General features: G+C 47.4%; 1 protein-coding gene across 2 annotated transcripts in view; it reads left to right on the top strand.

The window, feature by feature from the left end:
* GRHL3 (grainyhead like transcription factor 3) overlaps positions 1 to 11215 on the top strand; it is a 69276-nt gene extending 58061 nt beyond the window's left edge. For both annotated transcript variants that reach the window (XM_060258090.1, XM_060258092.1), the window contains exon 16: positions 10272 to 11215. In XM_060258090.1, the coding sequence (XP_060114073.1) occupies positions 10272 to 10386 (115 nt within the window). In that variant the 3' untranslated portion in view covers positions 10387 to 11215. The remainder of the gene's footprint in view (positions 1 to 10271) is intronic.
* Positions 11216 to 14553: the final 3338 nt, after the last annotated feature.

Genomic DNA, 14553 nt, shown 5'->3' with positions numbered 1-14553 from the left:
GAGCCATCACGTAGATTCGCATCCAGCAAGGGTGGGGAAATTGTGACTTGTGAGAAGGATGGCTCCGAATTATGAGCATCAAACACTATGGCTGGAGGATGTGGGTGGTTAACTGATCAGGGCCACTCATCTCTGGGTAGGGTCGGCGGCTCTGGGTTGGGAAATACCTGGAGATTTGGGGGTGGAGCCTGAGGAGGGCAGAGTTTGAGGAAGGACTTAAATGCGGTATAATGCCATAGACTCCACCTTCCAAAGCAGCTATTTCCTCCAGGTGAATAGATTTCTGTTGCCTGGAGATCAGTTGTATCCTAGGAGATCTCCAGGCACCGTCTGAGTGTTGGCAACCCTATTTCTGGGGCAAATATAATCTGCATTTTTGGTTGAGGTTATGGGTGAGTGGCAGTAAAAATCTTTTTTTATTGGGGTTTTACAGCCTGTTCTAAAGTGCGTGTGTGAGAGAATTGCAAGTGCAGGCTGCAGAACTATCAGCCTAGCACTGGCCCACCCTTTGTACCAGTTCTCAAAGCCAAGCCCTCCACCCCAGATCAGCTGGAGTTCTCCTCCTCCGCTCAGTTTTGGGGGAAAGAGATGGGCCAGATTTTTCTATGGTAATCTGCAAGCCCTGCTTGGCTTGGCTCTCTTCCACACCACACCTTTTTGAAGAAGTCAATTAGATGAACCGAACATACCCAGCCCTGAGGACTAGAAGCTTACTGTTTATTTTTAAAAAGTGAAAGCAGAGGTCCTTTTTCAAAGGGCAAGTCAAATGTTAGGTTCCTTGCTTCTGTGACAGTGTTAAAGACACAAAAAGCCAAGGAACAGGAGTTTGGAGAATAGGAATAGTAAGCCAGTTGCTTTGCCCCGCCCCCCGCACCTTCAGTTTGTGCTTAGTGATTTCCCCCCCTAACCAATTTATCTCCAAGCCCAAAAACTGAACAATCTCACCCCTTTCCCAACACTAGTTAGAAACTATATCCTCCCCCAATGCATTTCACTTCTTACTATTTGGGACTGGGGCGTAACAAACAGATCAATTGAAGGTGTGAGGCAGCTACTAATCTCTCCCCAGGCATTCCCCCCACCTTGCCAGACAAGGAAAATCTTTGGTAATGGGGCCCCTGCCCTCTTCTGACCTATCCCCTAATCTTGTTGTGTCTAGAAAACTGCAGTTCTTTGGTCCATTGTGGAAGCTGGAGGTTTCGTTCCTACAGCCAGCAAGCTTCTCTCTCAACAAAGTCTTCCTGGGATTTTGTGGAAATGAGCTTTCTGTGGAGTTGTACAGAATGGTTCTTAATGTCACAAGATCCCTGCAGGCTGTTCTCCACCCCCACCCCCACCCCCATCAGGGATGCAGGCATCCTTAGTTTAAAGAATTGCTGAGTTCTCTTACTTGCTTGTTTAAAAAACCCCAAACCTGGCAGCTGTAGGAAGCCAGGGGGATTTTAGGGCTAAGTGGCCAACAGAAGGGGAACCTGGCCCTTGGGACGCACTCTACTGCGAAACCCTTTTGAGCAAGCCCCTTGGAGATAGATAGAAGAAGAAAATATTGGATTTATATCCCGCCCTCCACTCCAAAGAGTCTCAGAGCGGCTCACAATCTCCTTTACCTTCCTCTCCCACAACGGACACCCTGTGAGGTAGTTGAAGATATTGGATTTATATCCCGCCCTCCACTCCAAAGAGTCTCAGAGCGGCTCACAATCTCCTTTACCGTCCTCCCCCACAACAGACACCCTGTGAGGTAGTTGAAGATATTGGATTTATATCCCGCCCTCCACTCCGAAGAGTCTCAGAGCGGATCACAATCTCCTTTACCTTCCTCTCCCACAACGGACACCCTGTGAGGTAGTTGAAGATATTGGATTTATATCCCGCCCTCCACTCCAAAGAGTCTCAGAGCGGCTCACAATCTTCTTTACCTTCCTCCCCCACAGCAGACACCCTGTGAGGTAGATGAAGATATTGGATTTATATCCCGCCCTCCACTCCGAAGAGTCTCAGAGCGGCTCACAATCTCCTTTACCTTCCTCCCCCACAACGGACACCCTGTGAGGTAGATGAAGATATTAGATTTATATCCCGCCCTCCACTCCGAAGAGTCTCAGAGCGGCTCACAATCTCCTTTACCTTCCTCTCCCACAACGGACACCCTGTGAGGTAGTTGAAGATATTGGATTTATATTCCGCCCTCCACTCCAAAGAGTCTCAGAGCAGCTCACAATCTCCTTTACCTTCCTCCCCCACAGCAGACACCCTGTGTGAGGTAGATGAAGATATTGGATTTATATCCCGCCCTCCGCTCCGAAAGTTTCAGAGCGGCTCACAATCTCCTTTACCTTCCTCCCCCACAACGGACACCCTGTGAGGTAGATGAAGATATTGGATTTATATCCCGCCCTCCACTCCGAAGAGTCTCAGAGTGGCTCACAATCTCCTTTACGTTCCTCTCCCACAACGGACACCCTGTGAGGTAGATGAAGATATTGGATTTATATCCCGCCCTCCACTCCGAAGAGTCTCAGAGCGGCTCACAATCTCCTTTACCTTCCTCTCCCACAACGGACACCCTGTGAGGTAGATGAAGATATTGGATTTATATCCCACCCTCCACTCCGAAGAGTCTCAGAGCGGCTCACAATCTCCTTTACCTTCCTCCCCCCCACAACAGACACCCTTTGAGGTGGGTGGGGCTGGAGAGGGCTCTCACAGCAGCTGCCTTTTGAGCAAGCCCCTTGGAGATAGAGCTCCTATGCCTTTTGTTGTGGCTTGTGTCAGAGAACTCCACAGCAGAATGTGGCCCTGTTTAAATCAATAATTTACATGTAATTGAAGGTTTTGAATTTTTGTGGGGGCTGAATCTGTGAAAGGCTGATTACCTGACTATTTTTAGTCTGATGTCTTGAGAGGGTGGGGGGGGGAGCTGCTGTTGTTATGTTTTGTTTTGTTTTTGGAAACTAACAAGTATGAGGCAGGAGTGAGTGAGAAGGTCTTAAAGAAGTACATTTTTACTAAGCGGAAAAGGAGTCATTTTGGAATTTCTGCCTGAGGCACTGAACTACCTTGAGGTGAATTTGAGAAGTACGGCCTGTCTTCTGTGGATAAACCCAGAAACAGAAAAAAGCCATTTAAAAGGGAAACAAAAGAGTACTATATTTGCATATGCTGATTGATTGTCACAGGTGCAAATTTTCTGATGTAGGACTAGGATCTGGAAGACCCAGGTTCAAATTCACCCTGCCATGGAAACTTGCTGGGTGACCTTGAGCCAGTCACATACTCCCATCCTAGCCTACCACACAGAGTTGCTATGAGGAGAAACAGAGCGGAGGAGAATGATATAAGCTGCTTTAGGTGGCAACTGGGGAGAAAGGTAAAATCATTATCATCACAAAATATCAAGACCTACGAATAGGGTTAGAGCACCTCTGGGAGAAGAAGGTTATCATTGTGCCAGCTGTGATTAGAGCCCTTGGAGCAGGTCTCAAGAAACCCCTGAACATTGACCAAATAACACCAGCTCAGCCCCAAAAGACAGTGTCGCTTGGAACAGCAAATGTCCTGCACAGATACATCTGCAATTCCGAAGAACTTGGCTAGGTCTCAAATTGCAGAACACCGTCTACCAGTCAAATATCTGACTGCGACAATCCATGACAAGAATTTAACAAGAATTAAAAATAACAATTTAAGTACAGCTCTCCACAGTGCCAGCTCTATCAGGGCAGCAAGTGGAGCTCAGCTGCTTGAAGGGCAACCTGTTGCTCAAATATCTTACCCCTTAAATTCTTCAGCAGCCCCCTCACCAATCACCTAATTTAAAGGCAGGGTTTGTGGAAGGGTGGGGAGTGTGGCAGGGATGTGGTGGCATAGAGTCAGCTGCTGTTTCCTCCCAGGGACCAATCTCTGCTGTCAGTTGAAATTCCAGGAGAACTCCAGGTCCTAGCTGGAGGTTGGTAGCCCTGCAGTGTAGCTGCTTTGCACAGGCCAGGCTGGTTGAGACAAGCCACTGGGCGTGTGCAGAGTCCCACGGGAGAGTTCCTTTTGCCTGTGCCAACAGTGTCACGTTGAATCAGGCCTCAGCGTGAAGAAGTGTAGAGTGACCCTGCCCTTTCTGCGTCACAGTCTTGCCACTTGGATACTGCTCAGAGCATGTGCAGACTCAAATTGCCAGGCAGAAAGAGACTGTGGATCCTTCCCTTTTGTGATGGAAGAGAGCCAGGAGGAGATGGAGGATGGGCACAGAAACAGAAGGCCTGCCTGTTCTCTCCAGGCAAGTGGAGAAATCACTGGGATTTAAAAAAAAAAAAAAAACCCTCCACCTCTCTGTGACAGTTTCTATCTTGCAATTGTCTTCTTTTCCCCTTTGGTTGGTTTTAATAAAAGGGATTATGTAGGGTTTGCATGTAGATTTTCCCTTTTTCCACATTGCACTTAACTGACAAAGTTGTATATGCTAAAATCACCTCAAGTTCTGGCCTGGGGAGAGGGGAGTAAAGTGAAACTGAGTTTCTCTCTTACCTGTTCTGTGCCTCCCAGTAGAAACCTCAGGGAGCCAAAGCTCTTTGTGAAACAGCAAGCTAAGCACAGGTGAAGGTGTGAAGTTCTTTTGTGTACAAACAAGCTCATTATCCCAATTGTGCTATAATTAAATGTGTGTACAGGCACTCATTTATAAACCAAGCCAGGGACCAAAATGGGGGGGAGGGGGACAGCTATCCCAAATTGGTCATCTGGAGGTTGAAATGGAAAGTGATTGATGGACACCAGCAACTTCCTAAACAGACAGATGTTTGGCAGCACGTCAAAGGCTGCCAGTGATTTATCCCAGAAGTTTCATGGGATAAAGCCCACTTGACTATAGTCCACAAATGTTTGACTTTAGGCACTTTATTTTTTGCTGAAGCAAACTAATGGCAACTACCCCTCAGCATCTTCCAAAAGGACGGGAATGGAGTTCCGCAAATTAAGAATATAAAAGGTACCCTATTGGTTCAGACTAGTGAACCATCTTGACTACGGTCCTCTTTCACCCATGAGCCAGCCCTAGAAGGTGGTGGGAACTGCAGTTGTCCCAGAATTACAACTGCTCTCCAGACTACAGAGATCAGTTCTCCTGGATGAAATCAAGGTGGGCCATGTTAACCTGTCTGGAGAAGATTAAGCACCTGTATGGGCGCTTTTTGGATTCTTAAAAATGAGCTGGTACAAAGTACTTCACCCATCTGGCCATTCAAAGCTGGAATTCACTGGCAATGAATGTAGTGATGAGCACAGGTGGCTTTAAAAGGGCATCAGATTGAGGGAGGAGAAACACTAGACATGGCGACTGAAGGGAGCCTCCACAACAGAGGCAGCAAACCTTTGAATACCAGTGCCAGGAGGCAACCTCTGGGAACACCTTGGCCCATGGTTGCCAGCTTCAAGTTGGGAAATTCCTGTAGATTTTGAGGCAGAGCTTGGGGTTTGTGGAGTATGCAGAATAGAGGGAACTCAGCAGGGATGTGATGCCATAGAGACCACTCTCCAAAGCTGCCTTGTTCTCCAGGATTAGAAAAGAGAAAGAGTCCAGTAGCAGTTTAAAGACTAACAAAATTTGTGGCATGGTATGAGCTCTCGTGAGCCACTGCACACTTCAGATACAGCTAGAATGTGAGTCTGTCCGTCCTATATATCGGAAAGCGGAGAGATTTCAGAAGCCAAATGACAATAGGTGTGATTGGATTAGTTGTGATAATGAGGTAGTCGGTGTGGAGAAATTGGCATTGGTAATGAGACAAGAAACCTAGGTCTCGGTTCAGTCCAGGTGGATGCATTGTCTTGTATCTGAAGAAGTGAGCATTGACTCACAAAAGCGCATACCCTGCCACAAATTTTGTTAGTCTTTAAGGTGCTACTGGACTTTTACTGTTTTCTAATCCTGGAGAACAAGGCAGCTTTGGAGAGTGGTCTCTATGGCATCACATCCCCGCTGAGTTCCCTCTGTTCTGCATACTCCACAAACCCCAAACTCTGCCTCAAAAATCTACAGGAATTTCCCGACTTGAAGCTGGCAACCATGGGCCAAGGTGTTCCCAGAGGTTGCCTCCTGGCACTGGTATTCAAAGGTTTGCTGCCTCTGTTGTGGAGGCTCCCTTCAGTCGCCATGTCTAGTAACCACTAATGAAGTGTTTCTCCTCCCTCAATCTGATGCCCTTTTAAAGCCACCTGTGCTCATCACTACATTCATTGCCAGTGAATTCCAGCTTTTAATGGCCAGATGGGTGAAGTACTTTGTACCAGCTCATTTTTAAGAATCCAAAAAGCACCCATACAGGTGCTTAATCTTCTCCCACAAATGAATCCCCTCCATAGTCAGAAAAGACCTGACATTACATAATGAGCTGGGAAGTTTCTGTTCTTACAAGTGTGGATGCCTATTGGATACTGCCCGTGCATCACTGCTAAAGATGCAGATACCTTCTCCCCTCCTTTGCCCATGCAGTTTTTGACTTTCTTTTGTTTTTAAGTAGGTGATGTTTTAGAAAGTACTCTCAAGAATAAAAACAGAGAAAGTACTCTCCAGTTCTGCCCCCCCCCCCCCGCACATGCTCTCATGTAGCCCTTTCGTTATTGGGGGTGGGGGTGGGGGGTGGGAAGGAAAATAAGGTTATCACACTTATTTGGATTTTGTTTAGATTGTTCTTCTTTGAAGGATGTGTGTTCCAGTGTCACCCTGCCCCCCCCCCAAAAAAACCCCCCTGCAGTTTACATCTCCTGTTTCTTCATTTTAAAGCACAAACTTGCTTCTATAAAGTCTCAAGTAGGGATGTTGACCAATTAAAGAATTGCTAGCTGATTAGTTGATTAAATCATATTGATGAAGACTTTAAACCTCTGTATGGGTAATTTTGGCCAGGTGCAAGATACCAATCAATTCCTCATGTTCACTATTAGAAAGATAAAGCTATCTTTAATATTTTCATTTAGCTCCCTTACAAAATCCCGCCTAAACTTTAGTTGCCTATTATATACCTTTTATAAAATTGGTCTACAAGGGTGTTGCCCTGTTTTATCCTCACAACAACCTTGCAAGTTGGACAAGATTGAGAGAGTAAGGATGTTTCTGGCCCGCGCTCACCCAGTGTAGTTGTCATTTGAATTCAAGCCTTATGCAGGCTGCCCACTAGAGCAAAAGGTTGTGGCTGTCCTTGCAGCCTCTAGTTCTTTGATAGCAGCGTGAGAATTGAAACGGCTGCTGCTGTGCTTCAAAACAAACATCTGTATGAGCTTGGCGAGAAGTTGCTTGTTCTTCTCCTTCAGGGACTTGCTTGCTGCCAAAGCTGGGTTGTCTCAGAGACATAGGGCTGTTTCATCTGCAGAACTGGCCAAGAGGCCCTCCTGTTCCGGGAAGGCGGGGTGGGGGGGGGGGAGCTTAATTCCCTGGGAACGAGCTAGCAGTGGTTTTCCAGGATCTGAAAAGAACAGCTGTCTCTCTGAATCGCCTCAGGTCCTCTTTACCAAACCACAGCCTTCTCCCCTCAATGGAAGGGGATTGTCTCCTCCGTTGGCAGCCTTTTGCCTTTCTTTTCTTAGAGCTGTCCTTGCCAGCAAGATACGATCAAGCACCCCGAGTGTCTGCCCCCCGCCTCATTTCAAAATCGATGCTTGGGAGATGAGCTCATTATTTTCCTTGGCTCCAGTCCAAACCTGTTGCTGGAAAGTGAGGCCGGGAGCTGAGTTGAAGGTGCGCCTGACACAGCTCAGCAAGGCTTTAGACGAGGGGACAGAATGCCTAGGCAGGTGGGAGCATTTGGATTGAGAGCCTAGAGAGGAGATGGTTCAAGTTTGGCCAGTTTGTATCCCCCCCCCCGCAAGACCAATCGATTCCTCTAGCACCATATATCAAGAGCTATCGGGTCGTCTGTCCAGTCTTGAGATCTAATGACCGTGGCCTTTGTCAGGTGATAAATGCAGTTTTGTTATTGGGAGGGTGTCTAGATGGCTGCCTGCAGTGAGTGGAAAGCACCAAGAGAGAGCGCTCGATAGGAAGCCCACCGAAAGGGAGTACTGTCTGGTATTGGGGGGCTGACATGATTGCAGCTTGACTGGATATTACTTCTGCATTGTCAAAGAGCTCAAACAGACCAATTGTGGCTTGTAGGTGCCAGGCGTGCGGACTGAGCGTGTCTGATGTTCTCAGATAGTCTTATCTGGAAGCACAGTGACATGTGGCACCCAAACCAGACTGTTCTTAAAATAGCAGCTTCTTGTATATGATCCAGCTGTGTCCAATTAGTCTATCAGATGCATTAAAAAAAATCTGGCCCTTCCAAGTTCAGGCCAATCCATAAGGTTCTCCTTTTCCCATTTTTATCCCCACAACAACCCTGTAAAACCCACCTTGAGCTAACAGGAAAGATGGGGCATCAATGAACGAAGTAGGTTAGGTTGAAAGGGTGTGACTGATCCAAGGCCACCCAAGTGCTCTCTGTGGGAGAGCAAGGATTTCTAATTGGGTGTCATATGAACATATGAAGCTGCCTTATACTGAATCAGACCTTTGGTCCATCAAAGTCAGTATTGTCTTCTCAGACTGGCTGCGGCTCTCCAGGGTCTCGAGCTGAGGTTTTTCACACCTCTTTGCCTGGACCCTTTTTGGGAGATGCCAGGGATTGAACCTGGGACCTTCTGCTTCCCAAGCAGATGCTCTACCACTGAGCCACCATCCCTCCTACATATGAAGCTGCCTTCTACTGAATCAGACCCTGGGTCCATCAAAGTCAGTATCGTCTTCTCAGACTGGCAGCAGTTCTCCAGGGTCTCAAGCTGAGGTTTTTCACACCTATTTGCCTGGACCCTTTTTGGAGATGCCAGGGATTGATCCTGGGACCTTCTGCTTCCCAAGCAGATGCTCTACCACTGAGCCACGGTCCCTCCCTGCTGAATGGCACTGGAGTCACACCAAACTGCTTTGGGTCCCATTGGGAGAAGAGCAAGGTACTACATATAAATATATTATTTGAGTATATTTGTCATGTCACTGAGATGAAAGGCGATTCTGTAATGTGTACTATATGCCACAAGTTTGACTTCTCTATCACAATCACTCCCATCTTGGGAGTATCTTGTCCACAGGGGAAGATCCAGTTGCAAATTGCTGAATATTACGCTGCCGTTGCACTGTAGCAACGATATGTGGATGCAACCATGGTTGAACAAAATGGGTCTTTTCTTTTTATGACAGGGAAATGTTGCCATAATATGAGGAATTCCTAGCATTCTGTTATCTCATGGCTTCCATTGCTAGTGTTCTGTAGAAAACACACCTCTGTGCAGTGAAGAGGGAATGAGAGCTGACAATCACCCATGCAGTTTAGAAAATGCAAAACATGACGATAATTTACCTGGTTTCTGGCTTTGTAAGCCGAGGATTTTCCCTCTTGTGTTTGGGGGCGGCTGGCATTCTTTACATTTTAGTGTGAAAGGGTGCAGCGCTTGTTGGTTAAGATGACATTTGAACAGGGAGTTGGAGTGCTTCAGGAGAAGCGAGTGTGAGCACCAGGAAGTCCTGCGTTTAAATGTCTGATTTGTCACAAATTCAGCCAGTAGGCCTACCCTTGTAGATTAGGCTGAGAGAGAGAGGGACTAGCCCAAAGTCACTGAATGAGCTCCCTTGGCAGAGTGGAGATCAGAACCTGAGTCTCACAGATCCTGTCCCATGTAGGGTTGCCAATCCCCAGGTGGCGGCAGGGGATCCCCTGGTTTGGAGACCCTCCCCCCGCTTCAGCGTCGTCAGAAAGCGGGGGGAAGGGGAGGGAAATGTCTGCTGGGAACTCTATTATTCCCATAAAAAAATCATGGAGAATTGATCTGCAGGTATCTGAGGGGGCTGTATTTTGGGGTAGAAGCACCAAATTTTCAGTATAGCATCTAGTGCCTCTCCCCAAAATACCCCCCAAGTTTCAAAACGTTTGGACCAGGGGGTCCAATTCTATGAGCCCCAAAAGAAGGTGCCCCTATCCTTCATTATTTCCTATGAAAGGAAGGAATTGAAAAGGTGGGCCGTCCCTTTAAATGTGATGGCCAGAACCCCCTTTGGAGTTCAATTATGCTTGTCAAAGCCTTGATCTTGGCTCCACCCCAATGTCTCCTGGCTCCACCCCCAAAGTCCCCAGATATTTCTTGAATTGGACTTGGCAACCCTAGTCCCATGACATGCTGCAGAACTTTTCTCTCTGCACTTCGGAAAGGAATCCTGTACTCATCCATTGTTCTCTCTGCTTCTCCTCCAGGATCCTGGTGAATATGGATAACAACATCATCCAGCACTACAGCAACCATATGGCCTTTTTACTTGATGTAGTGGAGGCTGAAGAAAAGTTCCAAGTGACCCTCAAGGAGCTCTAAGGACTCAAGAGACTGGGATTCCTGGAATGTCACTTGCAAAGCTGAGGAGTTTGACATACACACCTCCACCCCAGCATGAACCATCAGCTCCATGCATTGGACTTGAGCATAGTCCCACTGAAGGGGGAAGAGAGAAAGAGAAGGGGAGAAACTCCACTGCATGGCTCTGGTGGCCAAGGGACCTTGCTTATATCATCCATGCTCAATGTGAATGTGGAACTTCTCTCCGTTGAGTCGTTGCTGATATTTTATACCTTGTTGTTGTTATTATTATTAATATACACCTCTACCATGAATTCTGACTTGTTTCACAGTCTCACACTCAGGAAATCAACACGTTCCTTCAGGTAGTTGTCGAGGCAGGTGTGGGATACGATGCTGGGGAAAAGCCAAACCTGCCAGTTGTGCCAAACCATCACGTTGGATCCAAAGGGACTCTCACAACTGCCTTTGAACACTGCCAAAGAGGTGGTGTGTGCACACACACACACGCAGTCTCACTGCCTTATTCCTTGCCTTTCCAATTCTGGATGTAAATAGCCCCCAAGAGAGAAGAGCCTGGCTAGAGTGACTGTTTTATACATTTCCAATTTCCTTTTGGTATTTTATAAATATAAATATATATATATATATATAAGCTGTGTATGTATAAATATACTTTGTTTTGTATTGAACAAGTGGAGGAAGGTAGAGCATTTCAAAACCAGGCTGCTTCACATTTCCCCAGTGAATTTGTTTTAATTGTGGGTTTTTGTCTCTGTTTTGTCCATTTTTGTAACTTTTTGTTTTGTATATTCTATGGAAATAAAGACTCAGAGACAGAAAAAAATGTCAGTGTCAGAGTAAATCTTGGAGGAGTTTTGTTTGAGTGTGTTTTGAAAACCAAAATGGTGAGATAGACTGTGGTTCTTTGAGGTGAGGTTGCGGCCCAGCAAAGGTAGCAGAATCAACTCCAAATTTAACTGCCAGGATAGCACTTAGTGGTGCAACAGTGTGTTTCAGGCAGGCCCCCTCTAGAAAAGCCCCTCTGTGCTTCTAGTTATAAGCCAAGAGTCTCCAACAAGTAGCTCATGAGTGACCAGTAGACTGCTGCCTGCTACAAAATAACTCATGTATTGCCTAGAAGATCCAGGAAGATCCTTTAGGGTTGGTTTGATTTTTAAACCTTGTATTTCATAGGATTTTTTTTATGTGCATGCTGGTGAGGCAGAATAAAACCTGATAATGTCACGTCAGGTGGAAGGGACATAGCTTGGGATATTTTCCATTTCTCTCGGTTGGCAAATTCCTGGCAATTTGGGGTGGAGCCTGGAAAGGGCAGGGGTTTGGCGGGGGGCGGGATGCTCAGCAGGGATGTGATGCCATAGAGCCCATCCTCTAAAGTTGCCATTTCCTTCATGGGAACTGATCTATGTTGTGCACAGATCAGTAGGTAATTCCAGGAAAGCCTCAAGCCCTATTTGGACCTAAGTGGTCCAAGTAAACTCATTGCTGATCCTTGCTATAAGCCATCCTTGGTAGCACTAAAACTGACAGCAATGGAGGTGTTATTTGACATAAAGGTTTGGAGTTGCTGCTGCTGGTCAGATATTTCTCCAAAAAGAACTGATTGACATCTACAGTCACAGATCAGTCAAGCTGAGCCAAAATGTGAAGAATACACACTCTGTAATCATTCCCCTTCCCTATCCTGAAGCACAATATACATCCCACTTAGTGCATGCTTGCTAACTCTGAGTTAGGAAATTCCTGAAAATTTGGGAATGGAGCTTGGGGAGGGAAGGGACCTATGTGGGGGATAATGTCACAGAGTCCACCCTTTAAAGTTGAAGCCGTCAAGAAATAGAAAGGAGACTGCAAGGGGGAAGAACTATGACGTAAAATAGTGTGGTGGGAATGGCAATGAAATCAGAGAAAGGAGAGACAAGGTGGTTTTTCCTACTACCTCCTCTGACCTCAGCTCAGTGAGGATTGGCAAAGTCACTACATAAATGCTGGGGGAGGGGGAGGGGGGTTGGCAGAAGCAGGCATGGTTTGCTAACAAAGGGATGGGGTTGGCAGAGAAGAGAGGAGGTGGAGGACAAGTGCATGGATTGTCTTGTGCATGCTGCTCTGAGGGGGAAGATATCCAAGCCTTGGAAGTGAGTGGAGGAACGAAGTGAAAAGGGGAAGCTGCTGTCTCCAAAATGGGAATCTGGCATATCTGGGAAGCAGCCTTGCACTTTCCAAATGCAGTTAAAATCAGCAGGGCTGGGGTGGAAAATTGCCTGTAATTAGCTTGTTTGTCTTTTTTTGTTTTAGCTCTGGTAGCTAGGAGTTGCCAACTCCAGGTCAGAAGACTGCTGATGATCTGGAAGTGAAGACCAGGGGAGGGTCCTCAGGTAGGGGCTGGAAATCTGGAATTAGAACTGATCTCCAGACAACAAAAGTCAGTCCTCCTGAGTCTTCAGGCAACAGAAGTCATATCGCACTGAAGTCCCTCCCTCCCCAGTCTTCACCTCCAAAATCTCCAGGTATTTCTCAACCTAGAGGTCCTTAGCAGGGTATGATGCCATACAGTCCACCCTCCCAAGCAGCCATTTTCTCCAAGGGAGCTGGTCTCTGGAGATCAGCTCTAATTCCAGGAGATCTTCAGGCCCCCCACCTGAAGGCTGGCAACCCCACCTAGATCCTTATCTCTGGTAGGACATGCTGTGGCCTTGGATTCAACCTGGGGCAATTCACACAACTGCTTTATTTAGTGCAAAACTCTGCACCGCTGTGAGCTCAGCCTACATGCCCTGCAATCGCATTTGGTCCGTGAATGCCACCCGCCAATGTCACAAATGAACTCATGTCAAATGAACTGAAGAATCTGATGTCACCCTAATGCCATTCCAGGCCAGTTCACACCACCTGACACAGAAGGGCTGTTGGGATAATTTAAGGGAGGTACCGGTAGATCTGGAAGCATGAGGAGTGGCTTTCAAGGCCAAGGCCGGCCTGCCCACTAGGCAAACTAGGCCGTTGCCCAGGACACCAGCAGAGTGGGGGCGCTGAATTTGGCCTCCCCCCTAGGCAAACACCTATTTTGCCTGCTCCCCAACCTCCTCCTCTCTCCCTCCCCCCAAAGTCTATTTAAACACCTGGAACCGGCAGTGGAGCGCCGTGCTCTGGGCTATCTAAAGGCACCCCCCACACACAATCAGTTGATCGGCAGGTAAAACCACCCGGCACTGACGCTGCCTCCTCCCTACTTCCTGGATGGAAAGGAAGTGGAGAGGGGGCAGCGCCGTGACTGCCCTTTCAGGCTCTGTGGTCTGCTGCTGCTGGCCTGCCCGGGCATTGACAGTGTGCCGCGTGGTTTTACCCGTCGATCAGCTGATCGGCAGGGGATGGCCCTGTGCTTTTACATAGCCCAGAGCGCCCCCCCCCCACATTGTTTTAAAGTAGACCATGCAGGCAAGGTGCATCTTGCACAACAAATGGTTGCATGTTTCACTTTCCCCCCAGAGCCTACTGAAGGTGAACATGCAGCTCCTGAGATGACCAGAATGGCCATGAGTCCTGTGGTTGTCCCATGTGATGTTCAAGGATTCCTAACTCTAGTGGAAGCAGCAATATTACAATCAGCGCAAGGAGGTGGCTGGTTTGGACTGCTCTGAAGTTATTTCTCTCTGGCTTACTCCAAAAATATTAGGCATTCAGGGTAACCTGTACTCTGGTATTCATTGGAGACTATTTGATGCCTTTATGGAAAGTCTGAGGATGATAATGACTCTATTCATGGCATGATCGCTATAGGCACCAGAGCTGACCGTAGAGTTTTCCCCCAAATGATAGAGCGTCCCCTGCGATGTGCCCAGCGCAATGACATCACCTCAATGTGAAATCATTGCACCATGTACTCAAAGCATGTGAGGGAAAAAACCTCCTGGACAGAGGGCAAAACTCCACTGGCAGCCAGGTAAGACCTGACGTGACTTCCCGCATCCCTAGCTCTTACCCTGCCACAAATTTTGTTAGTCTATAAGGTGCTGCTGGACTCTTGCTCTTCTACTGCTACAAACCAACATGGCTACCCATCTCTATCTCTTTTCTTACAACAAAGGCGATCTTCGTAATCTAGGCCTGCGACTGCCCAGTAAAGGGCAGGGAGGGGGTCCTTGCCAATCCTGGTGGCCAAAG

This window comes from Heteronotia binoei, chromosome 17 (assembly GCF_032191835.1).
Source record: "Heteronotia binoei isolate CCM8104 ecotype False Entrance Well chromosome 17, APGP_CSIRO_Hbin_v1, whole genome shotgun sequence".
NCBI lineage: Eukaryota > Metazoa > Chordata > Lepidosauria > Squamata > Gekkonidae > Heteronotia > Heteronotia binoei.
Note: the sequence above shows the minus strand (reverse complement) of the source record. Positions and strands in the feature narration are given on the sequence as shown.